This window comes from Coregonus clupeaformis, chromosome 4 (assembly GCF_020615455.1).
Source record: "Coregonus clupeaformis isolate EN_2021a chromosome 4, ASM2061545v1, whole genome shotgun sequence".
NCBI classification, from domain to species: domain Eukaryota; kingdom Metazoa; phylum Chordata; class Actinopteri; order Salmoniformes; family Salmonidae; genus Coregonus; species Coregonus clupeaformis.
The window spans coordinates 13240800-13266147 of NC_059195.1; the positions used below are offsets into that span (position 1 = coordinate 13240800).

Here is a 25348-nt window from a genome sequence, read left to right on the forward strand (position 1 = left end):
TAAATGGTTTGTCGAGATCGATGTGGAAGTACTTGACTGGCCTACACAGAGCCCTGACCTCAACTCCATCGAACATCTTTGGGATGAATTGGAACACAGACTGCGAGCCAGGCCTAATCACCCAACATCAGTGCCCGACCTCACTAATGCTCTTGTGGCTGAATGGAAGCAAGTCCCCACAGCAATGTTCCAACTAGTGCAACGCCTTCCCAGAAGAGTAGAAGCTGTTATAGCAGCAAATGGGGGACCAACTGTAGTCTCAAGCAAAAACTTTTTTGTGAGTAGTCTGAGTGGGGAGGGGAAAACTGAAAACTAACTGTTATTGGCAGAGAGGTTTGGAACTCTATTATTGGTCTATCAACTAATTTACCGCCTGGTGATGTCACCAGTCAGGCCAAAACTCAATCCCACCAAAACAGGCTGAAATTTCAGGCGGTCTTTTCAAACAGCTGTTACACTAAAAGGGCATTATCATAATTTTCACAATTCCACAGTATTATTCCAACAATGTGGAAATGTATATAAACAGGAAAATCACGTTTTTGACTGCACTGGGCCTTTAACACTGGCCAATTTGCTGTATGCTATGAAATAGTTATCCAAGGAACCTTAAGAGCTGAGGAAGAACCTTGGTTTTTTTCAGTGTACCCCACAAAACAACATCTTATACTATTATATTCCATTATATTTTATGGATGTGAAATCACATTTAATTAGGACCATCCTGAAGGCTCCCTGATGTATGACGGTGGCGGGACTGGGAGTAGAGCGGTTCCCATGCGAGGAGTCAGACGCATGCATGTATTTCTGATTACTCAGAGGGGCGAAGCTTGATGACGCGCAAGAGGCCACTGTTGCGAAACTGTACCACCATCCCTGTTCCTGTAAATTATGAAAAAGAAGAACTAACAAACAAGAACTATAGCTGAGCGAATGACTTCTGTCTGTGTGGTTTCTTGGTTGAATATCAGGGTCATATGGCGCGCCACAGGTAGCCAACCTTACCACTGTGATAACGGAAGGCATGTGATTATGTTTATTCAAGGTAATCATATAATCTCTGATCGCTTTAATGAACTCGATATAGTAGCCTAGGCTACTCTGTGAAACGTTAAGAGTACTGAAATGTCCGCGCAAGGGTTGCTGAGCAGCGTTTTCTCGTGCTCCTCGCCAACATCCAAAACAATGTCCAAACGGAGACTGAGAAAGACTAGAAGTTTGGACCCAGCTTTGATAAAACGCTATGGGACCGAAACGGATGGGACATCTGGTCAAGCAGATGATCAAAAGTCGCCTTATTTAGGTGCAAATCATGGTGGGTACCTCCGAGCCTCAAACGAAAGCCTCTCCAAACTAGATGCGCACCTTACAGCGGGAGTAAAACACTGTCAGTCAGCATCCTCAAGCCTGTCAATATATTTGGATACTTCTGACCATTTCGACAATGATTCAAAAGCCACCAAAAGAAGCCCCAATACTCCAACCGGAAGCTCAAGCACTTTATTTTCACCTAGAAAGTGGCTTCAAAGGAAGCCATCTCCACCACCCATCCCTCAATCATATGCTGCATGGAAATCTGAAGTAAGCAAGTGTTAAAATTACAGTTTTATTGATGTTGTTGTTGATGATGATGATGATGATGATGATGATGATTGTGATAGACTGTCCATGATGTACACAACAGGTTGTATTACACAGTGATAAGCACAGGAATGAAGCTTAATTAAGTTATTTAGTAAAGCTGATGATGATGATGATTATGATTATGATTGAAGGTGGTGGTGGAAGTAGTAGCATTTGTAGTAGTATGGTGACATGACCACCTAGTTTTACAGTGTAGCAGTCAATTACAATGTGCAAAAACATGTATAGAGTCATGAGTAATATTTACACCTGTTTTCCTGGGAAATGTCCATTTTAACTTTCAATTGCATATTTGTAAGTGTCATGTCTGAAACACTCACAATTGAGCAATAGACAGACAGTATGATGTCACCGCAAAACTGCTGTCTGAAGAAGGTGGATGTGCCATATGAAAAACCTGTAGCCTATAGCTGTATAGCCTATAGTAGCTGTAGTTATAGCCTATTGTTTAAAGCAGAGTCAGACAGTGCATTCAGAAAGTATTCAGACCCCTTTACTTTTTCCACATTTTGTTATGTTACAGGCTTATTCTAAAATGTATTAAATAGTTTTTTCCCCTCATCAATCTAAACACAACACTCCATAATTACAAAGCTAAAACTGTTTTTTAGAAATTGTTGCAAATTTATTAAGAATTAAATACTGAAATATCACATTTACATAAGTATTCAGACCCTTTACTCAGTACCTTGTTGCAGCGTCTTTGGCAGCGATTACAGCATAGAGTCTTCTTGGGTATGATGCTACAGCTATTCTTGGGGCAGCAGGTAGCCTGGCGGGTAGGAGTGTTGGGCCAGTAACTGAAAGGTTGCTGGATTGAATCCCCGAGCTGACAAGGTAAAACAAATCTGTCGGTCTGCCCCTGAGCAAGGCAGTTAACCCACTGTTCCCTGGGCGATGATGACGTGGATGTTGATTAAGGCAGCCCCCCACACCGCTCTGATTCAGAGGGGTTGGGCTAAATGCGGAAGACACATTTCAGTTGAATGCATTCAGTTGTACAATTGACTAGGTATCCCCCTTTCCCTCTCCAGAGATGTTTGATTGGGTTCAAGTCCGGGCTCTGCCTGGGCCACTCAAGGACATTCAGAGACTTGTCCCGAAGCCACTCCTGTGTTGTGTTGTGTTGTGTTGTCTTGTCTTGTCTTGTCTTGGCTGGGTTGTTGTCCTGTTGGAAGCTGAACCTTCGCCCCAGTCTGAGGTCCTGAGCGCTCTGGAGCAGGTTTTCATCAAGGATGTCTTTGTACTTTGCTCCATTCATCTTTCCCTCAATCCTGACAAGTCTCCCAGTCCCGCCGCTGCAAAACATCCCCAAAGCATGCTGCTGCCACCACCATGCTTCACCATAGGGATGGTGCCAGGTTTCCTTCAGACGTGATGCTTGGCATTCAGGCCAAAGAGTTCAATCTTGATTTCATCAGACCAGAGAATCTTGTTTCTCATGGTCTGAGAGTCTTTAGGTGCCTTTTGGCAAACTCCAAGCGGGCTGTCATGTGCCTTTTACTGAGGAGTGGCTTCCGTCTGGCCACTCTACCATAAAGGCCTGATTGGTGGAGTGCGGCAGAGATGGTTGTCCTTCTGGAAGGTTCTCCCAGCTCCACAGAGGAACTCTGGAGCTCTGTCAGAGTGACCATCGGGTTCTTGGTCCCCTCCCTGACCAAAGCCCTTCTCCCCCGATTGCTCAGTTTAGCCGGGCGGCCAGCTCTAGGAAGGGTCTTGGTGGTTCCAAACTTCTTCCATTTAAGAATGATGGAGGCCATTGTGTTTTTGGGGACTTTCAATGCTGCAGACATTTGCTGGTACCCTTCCCCAGATCTGTGCCTCGACACAATCCTGTCTCGGAGCTCTACGGACAATTCCTTCGACCTCATGGCTTGGTTTTTAAAAATTTGCAAACATTTCTTATAACCTGTTTTCACTTCGTCATTATGGGGTATTGTGTATAGATTGATGAAGATTTGTTTCATTTAATCCATTTTAGAATAAGGCTGTAACATAACAAAATGTGGATGAAGTCAAGGGGTCTGAATACTTTCTGATCTTTCTGCTGTGCCACAAAGTCTGTAGCATTGTCCTAAACATTCATTACCTATAATACATCTCTGCACTACTTAGCAAAATAGTGCCATCTGCACTGCTATTTTAGGTATCAGTTATTCTAACTATTCTCTCATCATTTATTTAATTGACTTATTTCAGCAATTTGAGGGTTTTCTGTAAAATTGTCTAATGTTGGTGGGGCATATTATTTAATTTTAGTTTTAGTGTTATCACTATGATAAACATAAAAGTTTTTCTTGAGTGTATTTTTAACAAAGGTGAGATTTACTTTGAAATCCAAAGTGTAGGAATACAAGTGAAATCAGTTATGGACACAGACATGGTGGCATAGCAGGAAGATAATAAAGCTGTGACTCATTTTTGTTTGCAGGGCATCACCTGTGAAATCTGATGTGAACATTTTAATCCACATGTGAAACTTCATGTGAAATGTCACATTTGAAACGTTCCAAAAACACATGGTTTCACATGATCTCACATGTGCAAAACATGGAAATATCATGTGAAATCATGTGTTTTTTCCGTAAGGGTGGAACTAAAAAGGATTCTACCTGGGTAAGGGTTCTCCTATGGGGATAGACTAAGAACCCTTTTGGAACCCTTTTCTCTAAGAGTGTAGTGGCATGTCCTGCTCTGAGTTGGTCACCTTTTGACCCTGGATTTAAATAGTCAATGTTGTAAGAATGTGCAGAATGTGCAGTACAGATCTGTACTGGTAATGAGTCTAGCTTCTACTCACCTGTTCCCAAGACACATCAGTGCTTTATGATCATGAAAGTGTCTGACAATACAGTAGTTGTTGCTGCTGCTGCTGCAGCTAAGATACATTTAGCAGGTGAATTGCTCTGCCATGTGTAACATGGTCTTAGCCAAGGATAGAGGCTTTACTGATGTCATGTCATAATGTCACACTCCTCTGGAGCTCTTGTCAGACACAAACCCTTACAGTGGCTTGCGAAAGTATTCACCCCCTTGGCATTTTTCCTATTTTGTTGCCTTACAACCTGGAATTAAAATTGTTTTTTGGGGGGTTTGTATCATTTGATTTACACAACATGCCTACCACTTTGAAGATGCAAAATATTTTTTATTGTGAAACAAACAAGAAATAACACAAAAAAACAGACAAATTGAGCGTGCATAACTATTCAATACTTTGTAGAGCCACCTTTTGCAGCAATTACAGCTGCAAGTCTCTTGGGGTATGTCTCTATAAGCTTGGCACATCTAGCCACTGGAATTTTTGCCCATTCTTCAAGGCGAAACTACTCCATCTCCTTCAAGTTGGATGGGTTCCGCTGGTGTACAGCAATCTTTAAGTCATACCACAGATTCTCAATTGGATTGAGGTCTGGGCTTTGACTAGGCCATTCCAAGACATTTAAATGTTTCCCCTTAAACCACTCGAGTGTTGCTTTAGCAGTATGCTTAGGGTCATTGTCCTGCTGGAAGGTGAACCTCCGTCCCAGGTTTCTCTCTAGAAATTCCCTGTATTTAGCGCCATCCATCATTCCTTAAATTCTGACAAGTTTCCCAGTCCCTGCCGATTAAAAACGTCCCCACAGCATGATGCTGCCACCACCATGCTTCTCTGTGGGGATGATGTTCTCAGGGTGATGAGAGGTGTTGGGTTTGCACCAGACATAGCGTTTTCCTTGATGGCCAAAAAGCTAAATTTTAGTCTCATCTGACCAGAGTACCTTCTTCCATATGTTTGGGGAGTCTCCCACATGCCTTTTGTAGAACACCAAACATGTTTTCTTATTTTTTTCTTATGCAATGGCTTTTTTCTGGCCACTCTTCCGTAAAGCCCAGCTCTGTGGAGTGTACAGCTTAAAGTGGTCCTATGGACAGATACTCCAATCTCCGCTGTGGAGCTTTGCAGCTCCTTTAGGGTTATCTTTGGTCTCTTTGTTGCCTCTCTGATTAATGCCCTCCTTGCCTGGTCCGTGAGTTTTGGTGGGCGGCCCTCTCTTGGCAGGTTTATTGTGGTGCCATATTCTTTCCATTTTTTAATAATGGATTTAACGGTGCTCTGTGGGATGTTCAAAGTTTCAGATATTTTGTTATAACCCAACCCTGATCTGTACTTCTCCACAACTTTGTTCCTGACCTGTTTGGAGAGCTCCTTGGTCTTCATGGTGCCACTTGCTTGGTGGTGCCCCTTGCTTAGTGGTGTTGCAGACTCTGGGGCCTTTCAGAACAGGTGTGTATATACTGCGATCATGTGACAGATCATGTGACACTTAGATTGCACACAGGTGGACTTTATTTAACTAATTATGTGACTTCTGAAGGTAATTGGTTGTACCAGATCTTATTTAGGGGCTTCATAGCAAATGGGGTGAATACATATGCAGGCACCACTTTTCCGTTATTTATTTTTTTGAACTTTTTGAAACAAGTATTTTTTTTCATTACACTTCACCAATTTGGACTATTTTGTGTATGTCCATTACATGAAATCCAAATAAATTACAGGTTGTAATGCAACAAAATAGGAAAAACGCCAAGGGGGATGAATAATTTTGCAAGGCACTGTATGTCACTAAGGGTAGTTCAGACTTAACAAAAGCAGAAGGCTGTTCAGTTCTTGTAGGTTGTTTTATGCTGAAGATGCCTTTTACAGTATTATTTAGAGTGTCCAACAGACATGAGAAGCCAGAGCAGCTCACTATTTCAGTGGCAATCCTTTAAGGTGAATGATAAATGGAGGGATTTCTGTGCACATCAAGTCCCAGTAGCAGCACAACCCTAAGAATGTATCCACGGGTGTACTGTTTACTTAGTATTACAAAGATGTATTGAAAGGGTGACATTATGATAGGGTTTTAATGAAGACCAGGCTTCTGGTTTCTTCATACCACAGTCATCAGCAAGGGCTCTGAACCCAAAGCCAGACCCCTCAGAAATGTAATCACTATAAATCCGACTGAGGCTGATTAATAGCAGGGGGAGTAGGTCTATGACAGCGGAATACTTAATACGATTTATTATGCCATTGGGACTGGAGATCTTGCATGGTGCTCATGCTCTGAAAATCAGCTGCCTGTGTTTACAACACCACATTGAAGTTGATTAGTGGGCATTATGTATATTTCCTTGTGTTATATCTAGGTAACATGAAGTAAATATTGTGTTACCTTAAAACACTGATTCAAAATGAAATCTACATGATGAATCAATAAGGTTTGTCTTCTGGATTAAAAGTTGTTGAATACTGACTCATCAATGGTAATGATTCAATATTTGATTACTGGCTTAGCTATGTAGTTTGCATTATAGTGTTATGAAGCACAGATGTTCATGACCAATGTTTAATCAGATTTGTGCATATACTTTTTCATTTTCCCCCTTCTCCGATGCTATATAATAATAGTTGAAAGCTTTTGGGAGTGTGGGTCAGGTGCCAGTGCTACCAAGAATGTGGTAGAACAGCAGAGGCCAATCCAGACTACAGTTTAGCCAGTTCAGTTAAGATGAGGGCACCTTGGTGTGAGATCCTACAGATTCACATGACCGTGGTCAGTATGGAGGTGCGTCCGTAAACTGACAAGACTCACTAACTTTAAGACAAGACTAACTCTGTAGCTCAATTGGTAGAGCATGGTGCTTGTAACGCCAGGGTAGTGGGTTCGATCCCCGGGACCACCCATACGTAAAAATGTAGCGCACATGACTGTAAGTCGCTTTGGATAAAAGTGTCTGCTAAATGGCATATTATTATATTATCTCAGTTCAGGTCAGTAACCACAGTCACGTGTTAGGTCCAAGGTGCCATAAAATGCGACCATGGTCGTTTGTTCCTGCTGTATCTAAGAGACTGTGGACTGACTCAATAACAAAAGTGAAGTCAGTTTGACATTGTTTTCCTCGCTGTATGAAACACTGCACCTCAGCCCCCTACTAAGAGCCTGCAGTTCCCTCTTTCTCTCCTTTTATGATATGTACAATATGTCCTGTAACTCATGCTGCACTAGCCTCTGGTCAATGTTTAGGACAAAGTAACAGCAGTATGTGAAGCTTTCCATGGGGTTGTTAAAGGTTCAGACCCAGATCTAAGAGTCGTGTTACAATGTCCACAGATATTCTGTTTCTGTAAGGTACATTATTTGGCTTATGTAATGTCCACTTCACCTACAGTAGATGTAACATGCATGCACACTAAATGTTGTCTCTTAAGTGGATGTTCAATGCCCTACGCATCAGTGTATATAGTTTACCTATAGAGGGCTCTATTTTAACAAACCTAATGCAATGGTAAATCTTAGCACTGGCGGTAGAGCTATAGGTCCGGGGATGGCTTAATACTTAAATGTTTCTAAATATGAGTGTCACTGGATCATCTCATCTCTCGTTCCATGATGGGCATATAGCCTACATGGAGGGGGTTTTACGCACATCCAAAACCAAAATAATAACAGGGGCTGGCTAAAACAATGTACAATAGCCTACATAGATATAAAGGGGATGTCTGCTCACTGTTTTGCTGCTCCCAAACTTGATATTTTAATAAAGCTTAGGCGCTTAAGATTTATTTCAAAGTGGTCTCAAGAGCCTAACCCTTAATTGTGTTGACTACTTGGTGAACGCATTGGGCAGGACAAAAAAATTCTTAATTGAGAGGAGAGCATTCTTGGTTTTTAATCACATTAAACAAAATAGGGAAAATACATTTGTTGTTTTTTATCGCTTTGGTGCAATTCTCACAAGTATGTGGTACATTTTCCAAATCTTAGTACAAAACTCAAAACAGATAATCAAAAAGACGACCACAGAAACCTACCCACCTCCTGGTTGACTCTCCACCTGCCTGTTGCTTTCGGGGTGAAACCCTGAGGTCAGGCTGACGAGACTCCCAGACGTTCCATGAACGCCCTCCAGACTCTCGAGGTGAACTGGGAACCCCGATCAGACACTGTATCCTCAGGTACCCCATAGTGCCGGAAGACGTGTGTAAATAGGGCCTCAGCAGTCTGTAGGGCCGTAGGGAGACCGGGCAGAGGAATGAGGCAGCAGGACTTAGAAAACCGATCCACAACGACCAGGATCGTGGTGTTCCCTTGTGAGGGGGGAAGATCCAACACGAAGTCCACCGATAGGTGGGACCACGGTCGTTGTGGAACGGGTAGGGGTTGCAATTTCCCTCTGGGCAGGTGTCTAGGAGCCTTACACTGGGCGCACAACGGACAGGAGGAAACATAAACCCTCACGTCCTTAGCTAAGGTGGGCCACCAGTACTTCCCACTAAGACAATGCACTGTCCGACCGATACCAGGATGACCAGAGGAGGGTGACGTGTGAGCCCAATAGATCAAACGATCACGGACCTCCAGCGGGACGTACATATGACCCTCTGGACACTGGGGAGGAGTGGGTTCGTTACGCAACGCCCGCTCGATGTCTGCGTCCACCTCCCACACCACCAGACACGACGCCGGAAGTATGGGAGTGGGCTCCACGGAACTCTCCTCCGTGTCATACAGTCGGCCTGTACGAAAGGGTGAAAACAAAACGGGCGAGAAACATGGACCACCTTGCCTGGCGAGGGTTTAATATCCTCGCCGCCCGGATGTACTCCAGATTGCGGTGGTCAGTCAAAATGAGAAAAGGGTGTTTAGCCCCCTCAAGCCAATGTCTCCACGCTTTCAGGGCTTGGACCACAGCCAACAGCTCCCGGTCCCCCACATTACATTTTACATTTACGTCATTTAGCAGACGCTCATATCCAGAGCGACTTACAAATTGGTGCATTCACCATATAGCCAGTGAGATAACCACTTTACAATATGTTTTTTTTTATTATTAGTTATTTTTTTATTTTTGTCTTATATTTTTGTCTTTTTAAAATCTTTTTATCTTTTTCTTTTTAATATTTTTGGGGGTGGGGTGGGGTAAGGGGGGGTAGAATAATTACTTTATCCTATCCCAGGTATTCCTTAAAGAGGTGGGGTTTCAAGTGTCTCCGGAAGGTGGTGAGTGACTCCGCTGTCCTGGCATCGTGAGGGAGCTTGTTCCACCATTGGGGTGCCAGAGCAGCGAACAGTTTTGACTGGGCTGAGCGGGAACTGTGCTTCCGCAGAGGTAGGGGGGCCAGCAGGCCAGAGGTGGATGAACGCAATGCCCTCGTTTGGGTGTAGGGACTGATCAGAGCCTGAAGGTTCGGAGGTGCCGTTCCCCTCACAGCTCCGTAGGCAAGCACCATGGTCTTGTAGCAGATGCGAGCGTCAACTGGAAGCCAGTGGAGTGTGCGGAGGAGCGGGGTGACGTGAGAGAACTTGGGAAGGTTGAACACCAGACGGGCTGCGGCATTCTGGATGAGTTGTAGGGGTTTAATGGCACAGGCAGGGACCCCAGCCAACAGCGAGTTGCAGTAATCCAGACGGAAGATGACAAGTGCCTGGATTAGGACCTGTGCCGCTTCCTGTGTTGTAGAGCATGAACCTAGAGGATCGGGTCACAGCCTTGATGTTAGCGGAGAACGACAGGGTGTTGTCCAGGGTCACGCCAAGGCTCTTCGCACTCTGGGAGGAGGACACAACGGAGTTGTCAACCGTGATGGCGAGATCATGGAACGGGCAGTCCTTCCCTGGGAGGAAGAGCAGCTCCGTCTTGCCGAGGTTCAGCTTGAGGTGGTGATCCGTCATCCACACTGATATGTCTGCCAGACATGCAGAGATGCGATTCGCCACCTGGTTATCAGAAGGGGGAAAGGAGAAGATTAGTTGTGTGTCGTCTGCGTAGCAATGATAGGAGAGGCCATGTGAGGATATGTCAGAGCGACTTGGTGTATAGCGAGAATAGGAGAGGGCCTAGAACTGAGCCCTCGGGGACACCAGTGGTGAGAGCACGTGGTGCGGAGACAGATTCTCGCCACGCCACTTGGTAGGAGCGACCGGTCAGGTAGGACGCAATCCAAGAGTGAGCCGCGCCGGAGATGCCCAACTCGGAGAGGGTGGAGAGGAGGATCTGATGGTTCACAGTATCAAAGGCAGCAGACAGGTCTAGAAGGACAAGAGCAGAGGAGAGAGAGTTAGCTTTAGCAGTGCGGAGAGCCTCCGTGACACAGAGAAGAGCAGTCTCAGTTGAATGACCAGTCTTGAAACCTGACTGGTTTGGATCAAGAAGGTCATTCTGAGAGAGATAGCAAGAGAGTTAGCTAAAGACGGCACGCTCAAGAGTTTTGGAGAGAAAAGAAAGAAGGGACACTGGTCTGTAGTTGTTGACATCAGAGGGATCGAGTGTTGGTTTTTTGAGAAGGGGTGCAACTCTCGCTCTCTTGAAGATGGATGGGACATAGCCAGCGGTCAAGGATGAGTTGATGAGCGAGGTGAGGTAAGGGAGAAGGTCACCGGAGATGGTCTGGAGAAGAGAGGAGGGGATAGGGTCAAGCGGGCACGTTGTTGGGCGGCCGTCCATCACAAGTCGCAAGATTTCAACTGGAGAGAGAGGGGAGAAAGAAGTCAAAGCATAGGGTAGGGCAGTGTGAGCAGGACCAGCAGTGTCATTTGACTTAACAGACGAGGATCAGATGTCGTCAACCTTCTTTTCAAAATGGTTGACGAAGTCATCCACAGAGAGGGGGGAGGGGGGAGGGGGAGGAGGATTCAGCAGGGAGGAGAAGGTGGCAAAGAGCTTCCTAGGGTTAGAGGCAGATGCTTGGAATTTAGAGTGGTAGAAAGTGGCTTTAGCAGCAGAAACCGATGAAGAATATGTAGAGAGGAGGGAGTGAAAATATGCCAGGTCCGCAGGGAGTCTAGTTTTCCTCAATTTCCGCTCGGCTGCCTGGAGCCCTGTTCTGTGAGCTCACAATGAGTCGTCAAGCCACGGAGCAGGAGGGGAGGACTGAGCCGGCCGGGAGGATAGGGGACATAGAGAGTCAAAGGATGCAGAAAGGGAGGAGAGGAGGGTTGAGGAGGCAGAATCAGGAGATTGGAGAGAGAAGGATTGAGCAGAGGGAAGAGATGATAGGATGGAAGAGGAGAGCATAGCGGGAGATAGAGAGCGAAGGTTGCGACGGCGCATTACCATCTGAGTAGGGGAAGAGTGAGTAGTGTTGGAGGAGAGCGAGAGAGAAAAGGATACAAAGTAGTGGTTGGAGACATGGAGGGGAGTTGCAGTGAGATTAGTAGAAGAACAGCATCTAGTAAAGATGAGGTCAAGCGTATTGCCTGCCTTGTGAGTAGGGGGGGACGGTGAGAGGGTGAGGTCAAAAGAGGAGAGGAGTGGAAAGAAGGAGGCAGAGAGAAATGAGTCAAAGGTAGACGTAGGGAGGTTGAAGTCACCCAGAACTGTGAGGGGTGAGCCATCCTCAGGAAAGGAACTTATCAAGGCGTCAAGCTCATTGATGAACTCTCTAAGGGAACCTGGAGGGCGATAAATGACAAGGTAGTTAAGCTTGAATGGGCAAGTGACTGTGACAGCATGGAAATCAAATGAGGAGATAGACAGATGGGTCAGGGGAAAAAGAGAGAATGTCCACTTGGGAGAGATGAGGATTCCTGTGCCCCCACCCCGCTGACCAGATGCTCTCGGGTATGCGAGAACACATGGTAATCCATGTTTCCGTCAGCGCCAAGAAGTCGAGGGGACTGGAGGGAACTCTGCCTTGTTGGCTGCAGAACGGCAGTTCCAGAGGCTGCCGGAGACCTGGAACTCCACGTGGGTCGTGCGTGCAGGGACCACCAGGTTAGAGAGGCAGCAGCCACGTGGTGTGAGGCGTTTGGATAGCCTGTGCAGAGAGGAGAGAACAGGGATAGACAGAGGCATAGTTTACAGGCTACAGAAAATGGCTACAATAATGTAAAGGAGATCGGTATGAAATGAACTAAACATCTGGGAAAGCGAGAGAGCGGGGCCTCCCTCACTTACGTTTCACTGAAACACCCAAATATAACTCTCCCAACTTCCACCTCAGAAACTATAGTTGTTGTAAACTACAGCGGTTCAACGTTTTCTAGGAATAGACTAACTTAGTTTATTCAGCTAGCTAACTTGGTACAGTATTCTTCTGTGAAAACCGTTCAGGGCACCTAGTCATATGACGCCACAGCCAACTAGCATGCCGGACTCCAACAACATGGTTTAGCACCAATCCTCGGCCACAACAAACCACCAGTGTGTCAACACGCCAAGCATATCATTTGTGTCCGTGTCTAACGTTGTGGGTTAGTCCCGACAGCTTGAGCGAGTCCGTCGTCAACTTATTCAGCCAGTTAGTTAGCTAGAATAGTTAGCATACTAGCTAGCCATTGCTTTCTGCCAACAAAGAAACCCCTCCTCCCACGGCACAAACACACAGAGAGAGCCAAGCTAACGTTAACTAGTCACCCATGTCCCGAATTCCCTTGAACGACTCTGGCTACCAGTATGTAAAAACAAAGCACAAATGTAGGTTATAACTTACCCCTAGCAGCTACTGTTAGCTAGCCAAGTGCAAAGCTAGCCACGGAATTGACTCAGCCAGTTCGCGTCTGTTCGCTAGGTTGTTCCAGCTATTGTTTAGTAGCTATCCAGGTAGCAACAAGCTAGCTACATTTCGAGCACAGTAGCCACTTACTACCTAACGTTAATGCTTCAGACAATGAGTTTAGAAAAACAGCTGAATGGTAGGCATTATTGTATGTAATTATTGTAGGCAGCTAGCTGGCGTAATTACAGGTACTCTCAGGCGTGAAACAACTATACACAGTTGCTAATAGTTACCAGTAGCTACCCGCTAGCTAGTCCAGGTAGTGGGTTAGCTAGCTTCGTGCTTCACCGGGCTCAGCCGAATACAATACTTACCTACAATAATTACAAACAACAACCCACGATAACTACCTACAATACCTAACTACAATCTAAATACATAGTTTAAGCTTTACTCGACAAAGCTTAAACTATGTATATAAGCCATATAAGCCAAGCTTACCTCCCTCCAGAGAGAGACACAACCTCACCCGACAGCATGTTGGTGACATCATAGTTGCGCTCCGCCGGGCTGAGCTTCTTCGAAAAGAACGCACAGGGGCGGAGCTTGGGTGGCGTGCCCGAGTGCTGGGAAAGTACAGCACCTATCCCAGCCTCCGATGTGTCCACCTCAACTGTGAAAGCCAAGGAGGGATCCGGATGAGCCAGCACTGGAGCCGAGGTAAACAGGTTTTTCAGATGACTGAATGCCCTGTCCGCCTCAGCTGACCACCGCAGACGCATCGGTCCCCCCTTCAGCAACGAGGTAATGGGAGCCGCTACCTGACCAAAGCCCCGGTTAAACCTCCGGTAGTAATTGGCAAACCCCAAAAATTGCTGCACCTCCATCACGGTGGTTGGAGTCGCCCAATTACGCATGGCCGAAATGCGGTCACTCTCCATCCTCACCCCAGACGCGTACATGTGGTGCCCTAGGAAGGAGATGGACTTCTGGAAGAACAGGCATTTCTCCGCCTTGGCGTACAGGTCATGCTTCAACAGTCATCCAAGCACTTTACGCACCAGGGACACATGCTCGGTGGAGTATATGAGAATGTCATCAATATATACCACTACACCCTGTCCGTGCAGATCCCTGAAAATCTCATCGACAAAGGATTGGAAGACTGATGGAGCATTCATCAACCCGTATGGCATGACGAGGTACTCATAGTGTCCTGAGGTAGTACTGAAAGCCGTCTTCCACTCATCTCCCTTCCCGATACGCACCAGGTTGTACGCGCTCCTGAGATCCAATTTCGTGAAGAAGCGCGCCCCGTGCAATGACTCCGTCATACAAGCTATCAGAGGTAATGGATAGCTGTACTTGATGGTGATCTGATTAAGACCACGGTAATCAATGCACGGGCGTAACCCACCATCCTTCTTCTTCACGAAAAAGAAACTTGAGGAAACAAGTGAAGTGGAAGGCCGAATGTATCCCTGTCTCAGAGATTCGGAGACATAAGTTTCCATAGCAGCCTTCTCCTCCTGTGACAGAGTGTACACGTGACTCCGGGGAAGTGCAGCGCCTACCTGGAGATTTATTGCACAATCCCCCGGACGATGGGGTGGTAATTTAGTCGCCCTCTTTTAACTGAAGGTGAGAGCCAAATCAGCATACTCGGAAGGAATGTGCATTGTGGAGACCTGGTTTGGGCTCTCCACCGTAGTAGCCCCTAAGGAAACCCCTACACACCTCCCTGAGCACTGACTGGACCATCCCTTGAGAGCCCTCTGTTGCCAGGAAATAGTGGGGTCATGAGTGGTTAACCAGGGAAGTCCCAACACCACAGGATACGCAGGAGAATCAATCAGATAGAGACTAATCTTCTCCTCATGACCCCCCTGCGTCCTCATTAAGAGTGGTGCGGTAACCTCCCTGATTAGGCCTGACCCTAACATGTGACTATCTAATGCGTGGACAGGGAAGGGCACATCAACACGAACAGTGGGAATCCCTAAACTAAGTGAATACTGATGATCAATGAAATTCCCAGCTGCGCCTGAATCTACTAGCGCCTTATGCTGGGAATGAGGAGAAAACTCTGGGAAAACAACCTCTATACACAGCTGACCAACAGGGAGCTCTGGGTGTGTCGGGTGCTTACTCACCTGAGATGGTCGACCAGTGCTCTGCCTACTGCCTCGACTCCCTGGGGACCCTCCCCAACACCGACCCGCAGTGTGTCCTCTGCGGCCACAGTTGGTGCAGGGGACGGCCCCTCTCCTGGTCTCCCTAAGCGCAGCACCTCCGAGCTCCATGGGGGTAGGGTCGGAGGTGCTGGGAGATGGCATGAATGGACCCTGATCAGAACGTCCGCGGGTCTCCAACAGGTTATCCAGCCTGATGGACATCTCCACCAGTTGGTCCAGGTTGAGGTTGGTATCCCTGCAGGCCAGTTCCCGCCGAACGTCCTCTCTTAGGCTGCAACGATAGTGGTTGATCAGGGCCCTCTCATTCCATCCTGCGCTGGCTGCCAGAGTCCTGAACTCCAGCACAAAATCCTGGGCGCTCCACCTCTCCTGTCTTAGGTGGAATAGACACTCACCCGCCGCTCTCCCCTCCGGTGGATGATCGAATACCGCCCGGAAGCGGCGGGTAAAATCCTCGTAGCGGACAGATGTAGCGTTAATTCCTCCCCACTCGGCGTTGGCCCACTCAAGCGCCTTCCCCGACAGACACGAGATGAGGGCGGACACACTCTCGTATCCCGAGGGCGCCGGGTGAATGGTTGCCAGGTAGAGCTCTCCCTGGAGAAGGAAACCCTGACACCCGGCTGGTGTACCGTCATATGCCCTCGGGAGCGAGAGCCGAATCCCACTGGACCCAGGTGGCGAAGGGGTGGACAGTGGTATGGGTGGTTGAGTGGTTGGAGGAGGTGTAGGAAAGCCACCTCTCTCCCATCGGTCCATAGCATTCACCACCCTCTCCATAGCGGTGCCGAGAGCCTGGATCATGCTCTCCTGTCGTTGAACGCGTTCCTTCATCGATCCGGACTGACTGGCTGTACCTGCTGACTCCATCTTTGGTGCATGTTTCTGTCACGAGTGTCAGTGTAATGCGGTGGATCGAAGTCAGGCGCAGGACACAGAACTCTATGAAATGTACTTTACTGAATAAGTAAAGAAATCAATACAAGATACCTCCACACAGGGAGGAACAAACCCGCTCGCCAACGACACACGAAACGAAAAACAAACACGCACAAAACACATCGGGGGCCACCGGGTTAAATAGGGAAGGAGTAATCACATAATGGGAAACAGGTGTGTAACAATCAGACAACAGGTAGAACATAGAAACATAGAACATAGATCGGCAGTAGCTAGTATTCCGGTGACGACGAACGCCGAAGCCTGCCCGAGCAAGGAGGAGGGGCAGCCTCTGCAGAATCCGTGACAGTAGGCTATGCTTGGAAGCCAGGAGATGCTAAATGTGTTTATGTTAATTACGGTAAATTACCGTGAGACCGGCAGTTATTTGCTTGACAATCACCAGCTGGCAAATCTTCTTGAGTCATTTGAAGTCGTTTAAACGACTTATTATCTTGTTTGAATTACTTAATTGTTATTTGTCTAATTAAGCCTAATTTGTTATACAGCTTGTCAGACCATGTAATTGTTGCAGCAGCCATTCATTCACTGATCCATCCATTGATATGAATATTCATTGACAGTTCTTTGACAGCCTAAAGCAGGGCTGCTTTTGAATGCCAGAGCATTTAAGTAGGCGAGTGTGGAGCGAGGAGCAGAGTGTAATTCGAGCAGATTTAAAAAATGGTGTCTGCCTTCTTTCCAGCTCCAATTTTGCTCTGGTACTGCTTAACAACAAGCTCTGGGCATGCTCTGCCTAGCATTTTTCTTTTAATTAGGCCTATTCAGTTGTCATTATTTAGCCTACGCCACCCACAGTAGCCTATATCTAGTTTATATTCTACCTTTTAACATTAGAATGTGTCGTTTCTATTTTGAAGGACTTCAAATGTATTAACGGGTGTTTTAAGTAGACAATACATAGGCTACTGTCAAATGTATTTTAGTTTTTCTTAATACCAATCAATTTAATTAAGATAAAATAGAATAAATAAATTGTAAATAATAAAGGCCAGTATAAGCTTTTTTTCATAATTTTACATTTACATTTTAGTCATTTAGCAGACGCTCTTATCCAGAGCGACTTACAGTTAGTGAGTGCATACATTTTTCATACTGGCCCCAGTGGGAATCGAACCCACAACCCTGGCGTTTCAAGCACCATGCTCTACCAACTGAGCTTAAATAAAAGGGAATAAATCATCTCAAACTGCAGCGGTCAAATGATTTGCGCACAGAAGCAAGCACCAACAAGTTTCACATGTGCATTGAGTGTGGGAAATGCGCTCTACACATTAAATATTATTCCTGTATTATTCCTGTCTTTATTATTATAAAGACAGAAAAAACATGTACAATTACATAAGGGAATTTTAGTGTGAATATAGCTATAATATACAATTTAAAAATACATTGAGATGAAACCACCCCTGTGTGGATGCTATTTCTCTATAATCTATTACATTGAAGTAGGGACCGGCACAGAGTCCAGTTGTGATGAGGGGATGTTGAAGGAGTCAGGCGCAGGAGGGTAAATCACAGAATAACAGGCTTTATTCCACAAATACAAAGTTACGCAGTAATGCGTCAAAAACAAGGCACACGGGAAAATATCCCAGCGATACAAAATACACGGAGCTCCACCGAGCTCCACCGAGCTTCACTATCCTCCACAATAAACAATCACACACAAAGACAAGGGGGCAGAGGGAACACTTATATAGGTACTGATGAGGGGATATGAACCAGGTGTGTGTAATAAACAAGACAAAACAAATGGAATGATGAGATGAGGAGCGGCAGTGGCTAGAAGGCAGGTGACGACAACCGCTGAAGCCTGCCCGAACAAGGAGAGGAGGCAGCTTCGGAGAAAGTCATGACACCAGTAGGACAGTGTAACAAGGCTACATAGTCATAGGCCTACACTTCACCACTGCTGGAGGAAACACACAGCCTTCCTTGATTGTGAGCTAGAATTAAATGTTGAATTAAATGTGTTCCACACAAGAGGTAAACAACGGTTTTCCATCAATATAATTAATATAGGGCGGTAACATGATATCATATGGGAATTGCTTAGACCGCACTTACCGGTAGGACTAGTTATCTCACGCGCTCTGGCAGAGATGTAGCCTATGAGAGTGCTGAATGAACTTCAGATATAATTGGCTGGTTTATGCTGCGAACAACTTACTTTTATTAGCCTACCAGAATCACCTACAAAAGGAGGTTTGTGATAGTCCTTCATTTGAAAAGTTTAACTTCTTACAGCCTACAGTTCACAATAACAGGAAAAAATACATTTAATCACTGAAAAAAGTGAAGAGATAGTAAACCTTCATGATGACGCTTTCATCTTTGAAGTGTTGGCTAATGGTTTACTGAAACATTAGGAAGCGATCCGATTTTCAATAGCATGACAACCTATTAATTTGAATATAAGGTGAAGCCAAAAATATTGATTTGAAAGCATCCTCGAGAAGGAGCGCTTGAGAGGGAGAACCATGCGTAATGGATGGAATAATAATACATCCTTGCATTGCAGGGATCAACTTGCTGTGGCAGTTTTATAGCCTTATGCAGTAGTAGCAGTAATAATAATAATAATAACAATTACTACCTTACTATTTTACACACTCTGACACAGACCGATTAGGCTATTTCAAACACTTTAAGGTACCACGAATGAAAATCCACCTGGGCAAAAAACGTCTGAGGTGTGCATGGATTATTTGGACAATAACGTTGTGTGGAGTCGTTATGTTTTTGGTTTAACTAAAGTCTAATTGTGGAGTCTTTGGTAAACAAAAGTGTCACAATACATAGGGGTATATTTATCAATCAGGGCATTTGAAGCCGAGCAGAGATCTTCATGCCTTCTACCAAACCTGGTCTGATATCGCAAAGAAAATTTGTCCTGTCCCTTTGGGGATTTAGATAATTAAACAGTATTTTTTTACAATAATCTGTGTTCTCTTTTGGTGATATCACCATTGTTCATGACCTCGGTCACAGTCTGTTCGATTACAGCAAAAAGCTGTTTTGTGGGGTTTGTAGTGAGTCTCTTATAGAATGTCTGATCATTCAATTGCCTGAGTACTTCACGAATATCATACCCCCAAGACATGTTAAGCTCTCACCATTACAATAACAGGGGAGGTTAGCATAATCTGAAACACAACAAAAACAAACACCAAATGCATCCAACAAGTTTGTAGTCACAAGCTTGATGTAATCATTATGTGCTAGGAATATGGGACCAAATAAAAAAAAACTTTGACTACTTTAATACACATATAAGTGAATTTGTCCAATATTTTTGGTCCCCTAAAATGGGGGGACTATGTACAAATACCCTCAAATTAAAGCTGACAGTCTGCACTTGCACCTCATAGTCATTATATCATTTCAAATCCAAAGTGCTGGAGTACAGAGCTAAAATAACAAAACATTTGTCACCGTCCCAATAGTTCTGGAGCACACTGTATATTCCATTCTCTTTTCTCTTGTTTATATTATCAAATCACATTTTATTGGTCGCATACAAATATTAGCAGATGTTATTGTGGGTGTAACAAAATGTTTGTGTTCCTAGCTCCAACAGTGCAGTAATATTTAACAATACATGACAATACACACAAATCTAAAATGAAATAATATAATTAAGAAATTAAGAAATATTATTTAGAAATATATAAAGTCTGGAGTATAAATATATATGCCTTCAGAAAGTATTCAGACCCCTTGACTTTTTCCACATTTTGTTAGGTTACAGCCGTATTCTAAAATGTATTAAAACGTTTTTTTCCTCATCGATCTACACACAATATCCCATAATGACAAAGCAAAAACTGTTTTTTTGAAATTCTGTCTAATTTATCAAAATAAAAAAACGGAAATATCACATTTACAGAAGTATTCAGACCCTTTACTCAGTACGTTGTTGAAGCATCTTTGGCAGCGATTACAGCCTCAAGTCTTCTTTGGTATGACGCTACAAGCTTGGCACACCTGTATTTGGAGAGTTTCTCCCATTCCTCTCTGCAGATCCTCTCAAGTTCTGCCAGGTTGGATGGGGAGCGATGCTGCACAGCTATTTTCAGTTCTCTTCAGAGATGTTCAATCGGGTTCAAATCCAGGCTCTGGCTGGGCCACTCAAGGACATTCAGAGACTTGTCCCGAAGCCACTCCTGTGTTGTCTTGGCTGTGTGCTTAGGGTCGTTGTCCTGTTGGAAGGTTAAACTTCACCCCAGTCTGAGGTCCTGAGCGCTCTGGAGCAGGTTTTCATCAAGGATCTCTTTGTACTTTGCTCCGTTGATCTTTGCCTCGATCCTGACTCGTCTCCCAGTCCCTGCCACTGAAAAACATCCCCACAGCATGATGCTGCCACCACCATGCTTCACCGTAGGGATGGTGCCAGGTTTCCTCCAGATGTGACGCTTGGCATTCAGGCCAAAGAGTTCATCCTTGGTTTCATCAGACCAGAGAAAGTCTTTAGGTGCCTTTTGGCAAACTCCAAGCGGACTGTCATGTGCCTTTTACTGAGGAGTGGCTTCCGTCTGGCCACTCTACCATAATGGCCTGATTGGTGGAGTGCTGCAGAGATGGTTGTCCTTCTGGAAGATTCTCCCATCTCCACAGAGGAACTTTAGTGCTCTGTCAGAGTGACCATCGGGTTCTTGGTCACCTCCCTGACCAAGGCCCTTCTCCTCCGAATGCTCAGTTTGGCCGGGCGGCCAGCTCTAGGAAGAGTCTTGGTGGTTCCAAACTTCTTCCATTAAACAATGATGGAGACCACTGTGTTCTTGGGGACCTTCAATGCTGCAGCAATGTTTTGGTATCCTTCCTCAGATCTGTGCCTTGACACAATCCTGTCTCGGAGCTGTGCAGACAATTCCTTTGACCTCATGACTTGGTTTTTGCTCTGACATGCACTGTCAACTGTGGGACCTTATATAGACAGGTGTGTGCCTTTTCAAATCATGTCCAATCAATTGAATTTACCATAGGTGGACTCCAGTCAAGTTGTAGAAACATATCAAGGATGATCAATAGAAACAGGATGCACCTGAGCTCAATTTCGAGTCTCATAGCAAAGGGTCTGAATATTTATGTAAATAAGGTATTTCTGTTTTAATATTGAATAAATTAGCAAACATTTCTAAAATCCGGTTTTTGCTATGTTGTTATAAGGTATTGTGTGTAGATTGCTGAGGATTTATTTTTTATTCCATTTTAGAATACGGCTGTAATGTAACAAAATGTGGAAAAAGTCAAGGGGTCTGAATACTTTCCGAAGGCAATGTATATAAAAAATAATGTGGCACCCCTTCAAATTAGTGGATTTGGCTATTTCAGCCACACCCGTTGCTGACAGGTGTATAAAGTCGAGCACACCACCATGCAATCTCCATAGACAAACATTGGCAGTAGAATGGCCTTACTGAAGAGCTCAGTGACTTTCAACGTCATAGGATCGTCATAGGATGCCACCTTTCCAACAAGTCTGTTTGTCACATTTCTGCCCTGCTAGAGCTGCCCCGGTTAACTGTAAGTGCTGTTATTGTAAAGTGGAAACATCTAGGAGCAACAACGGCTCAGCCGCGAAATGGTAGGCCATAGAAGCGCACAGAATGGGACCGCCGAGTGCTGAAGCGTGTAGCGCGTAAAAATGGTTTGTCCTCGGTTAAAACACTCACTACCGAGTTCCAAACTGCCTCTGGAAGCAACATTAACACAATAACTGTTTGTCAGGAGCTTCATGAAATGGCTTTCCATGGCTGAGCAGCCACACACAAGCCTAAGATCACCATGCGCAATGCCAAGCTTAGACTAGAGTGGTGTAAAGCTCGCCGCAGTTGGACTCTGGAGCAGTGGAAACGCATTCTCTGGAGTGATGAATCATGCTTCACCATCTGGCAGTCCGACGGACGAATCAGGGTTTGAAAGAAACAATGTTTAGCAGGCACTAGTTTGCATCATGCCTGTCTTGAGCATTTGGCCATAGGTTTTCATCGAAATCGATGAGAAAAAGCGATAAGAATGACTGTAACGCTAAGACCAGCTTTTGGTTGATCTTAAATATCCCCACCAGCGCTTACTGAAATTGGCAGCTCGGCTCACGTTTTTAAGGACACACCTCAGATATTGCCACTCCTCCCACCTCAGCGCAAGCACCTTACCGATCATTGCACCTGTACACAGCCCATCTGAAATTAGCCCACCCAACTACCTCATCCCTATATTGTTATTTATTTTGCTCTTTTGCACCCCAGTATCTCTATTTGCACATAATCTCTTGCACATCTAGCATTCCAGTGTTAATACTATTGTAATTATTCTGCACTATAGCCTATTTATTGCCTTACCTCCATAACTTGCTACATTTGCACACACTGTATATATATTTTCTGTTGTATTTTTGACTTTATGTTTTTTTACCCCATATGTAACTCTGTGTTGTTTTTATTGCACTGCTTTGCTTTATCTTGGCCAGGTCGCAGTTGTAAATGAGAACCTGTTCTCAACTGGTTTACCTGGTTAAATAAAGGTGAAATTAAATAAATATAATAAAATAAAAAAAGCAAGCTCATAAAAGACAGGTAAATTACCAATCCTGGCGTTAGGGTTTGAAAATAGAAGAGCTCTGGCTTTAACAGGTCGAAATTGCAAATGAGAATGCGTTTGACAATTGCGCTGGCAAGCCGAAAATAGAGCCCAGAGTGTAGAATGCAAATAATCAACAAGCTGGTTCAATCATTGATGAACCCCATGGAATCCAAAGAGGGAGATGCCTATGTAATTTTGCATGGTGGTACACTCAAATTAAATAACAACTGATTTAAAATGCATTTAATATGTCTCAATACACTACAAAAAAAGCTCACATGCTTAGATTATTAAGCCTATGCTCATTATACTATCCACAAATGTATATATTTTAGGATGACTATTGCAATAGTCTTGTCCCTCAGTCAGCTCTATGTGGTTGCAATTACCGTGGGGATGAGTTTGCTATGGCATTACAATCTCTTCAAAAAGCACAGAATTGGCAATACTATCCTAGCACAGTGATCTGTTTCATTATTTGGACGCTAACTTACTCAATAAAACATTCTCACTTCTCCTCACATTATTACTGGCATCATTACTGCCTTTCTTAGAGAGAGAATACACAATGGAAAGGATTTATACAAACATATGTAGGACCTTAATTTGAGCCAGGTGCTACAGCAGGAAAATAATCCTGCAGCAACAGGAAATGTGAATTATTATGTGGATTAAAATTAATGGACATTTTTTGTAGGGATTGATACATTTTTCGTATGGGAAAGTTAAGTCTTACATTTCTAAGTGGAAATTACAAACTTCAGAAGCCTTTTAAACTTCAAAAACACTACAAGTTTTACATTTCCATTGCAGGAAAGTTCCCCTGCAACAAGATACAGTGGGGGAAAAAGTATTTAGTCAGCCACCAATTGTCCAAGTTCTCCCACTTAAAAAGATGAGAGAGGCCTGTAATTTTCATCATAGGTACACGTAAACTATGACAGACAAAATGAGATTTTTTTTCTCCAGAAAATCACATTGTAGGATTTTTTATGAATTTATTTGCAAATTATGGTGGAAAATAAGTATTTGGTCAATAACAAAAGTTTCTCAATACTTTGTTATATACCCTTTGTTGGCAATGACACAGGTCAAACATTTTCTGTAAGTCTTCACAAGGTTTTCACACACTGTTGCTGGTATTTTGGCCCATTACTCCATGCAGATCTCCTCTAGAGCAGTGATGTTTTGAGGCTGTCGCTGGGCAACACGGACTTTCAACTCCCTCCAAAGATTTTCTATGGGGTTGAGATCTGGAGACTGGCTAGGCCACTCCAGGACCTTGAAATGCTTCTTACGAAGCCACTCCTTCGTTGCCCGGGCGGTGTGTTTGGGATCATTGTCATGCTGAAAGACCCAGCCACGTTTCATCTTCAATGCCCTTGCTGATGGAAGGAGGTTTTCACTCAAAATCTCACAATACATTGCCCCATTCATTCTTTCCTTTACACGGATCAGTCGTCCTGGTCCCTTTGCAGAAAAACAGCCCCAAAGCATGATGTTTCCACCCCCATGCTTCACAGTAGGTATGGTGTTCTTTGGATGCAACTCAGCATTCTTTGTCCTCCTTCTTTGTCCTCCATTCTTTGTCCTCTTTGTTTACCAAAAAGTTATATTTTGGTTTCATCTGACCATATGACATTCTCCCAATCCTCTTCTGGATCATCCAAATGCACTCTAGCAAACCTTCAGACGGGCCTGGACATGTACTGGCTTAAGCAGGGGGACACGTCTGGCACTGCAGGATTTGAGTCCCTGGCGGCGTAGTGTGTTACTGATGGTAGGCTTTGTTGTTCTGGGATTTTTGCTCACCGTTCTTGTGATCATTTTGACCCCACGGGGTGAGATCTTGCGTGGAGCCCCAGATCGAGGGAGATTATCAGTGGTCTTGTATGTCTTCCATTTCTTAATTATTGCTCCCACAGTTGATTTCTTCAAACCAAGCTGCTTACCTATTGCAGATTCAGTCTTCCCAGCATGGTGCAGGTCTACAATTTTGTTTCTGGTGTCCTTTGACAGCTCTTTGGTCTTGGCCATAGTGGAATTTGGAGTGTGACTGTTTGAGGTTGTGGACAGGTGTCTTTTATACTAATAACAAGTTCAAACAGGTGCCATTAATACAGGTAACGAGTGGAGGACAGAGGAGCCTCTTAAAGAAGAAGTTACAGGTCTGTGAGAGCCAGAAATCTTGCTTGTTTGTAGGTGACCAAATACTTATTTTCCACCATAATTTGCAAATAAATTCATAAAAAATCCTACAATGTGATTTTCTGGATTTTTTTTCTCAATTTGTCTGTCATAGTTGACGTGTACCTTTGATGAAAATTACAGGCCTCTCTCATCTTTTTAAGTGGGAGAACTTGCACAATTGGTGGCTGACTAAATACTTTTTTTCCCCACTGTATACTAGCCTAAATCCAACTGTTTTGTTGACTCTTTGGAGGATCTCATCTTTAGTAATGGGAAGTGTCAGATGATTGTTGTGCTT

At 44.5% G+C, this 25348-nt stretch overlaps 1 protein-coding gene across 1 annotated transcript in view; it reads left to right on the forward strand.

Annotated features, from left to right (window-relative positions):
- The first annotated feature begins 902 nt into the window (after positions 1-902).
- LOC121553124 (rho GTPase-activating protein 6-like) overlaps positions 903-25348 on the forward strand; it is a 53248-nt gene continuing 28802 nt past the window's right edge. The window contains 1 exon segment of the mRNA XM_041866103.1: positions 903-1581. Coding sequence (XP_041722037.1) covers positions 1126-1581 — 456 coding nt within the window. The 5' untranslated portion in view covers positions 903-1125.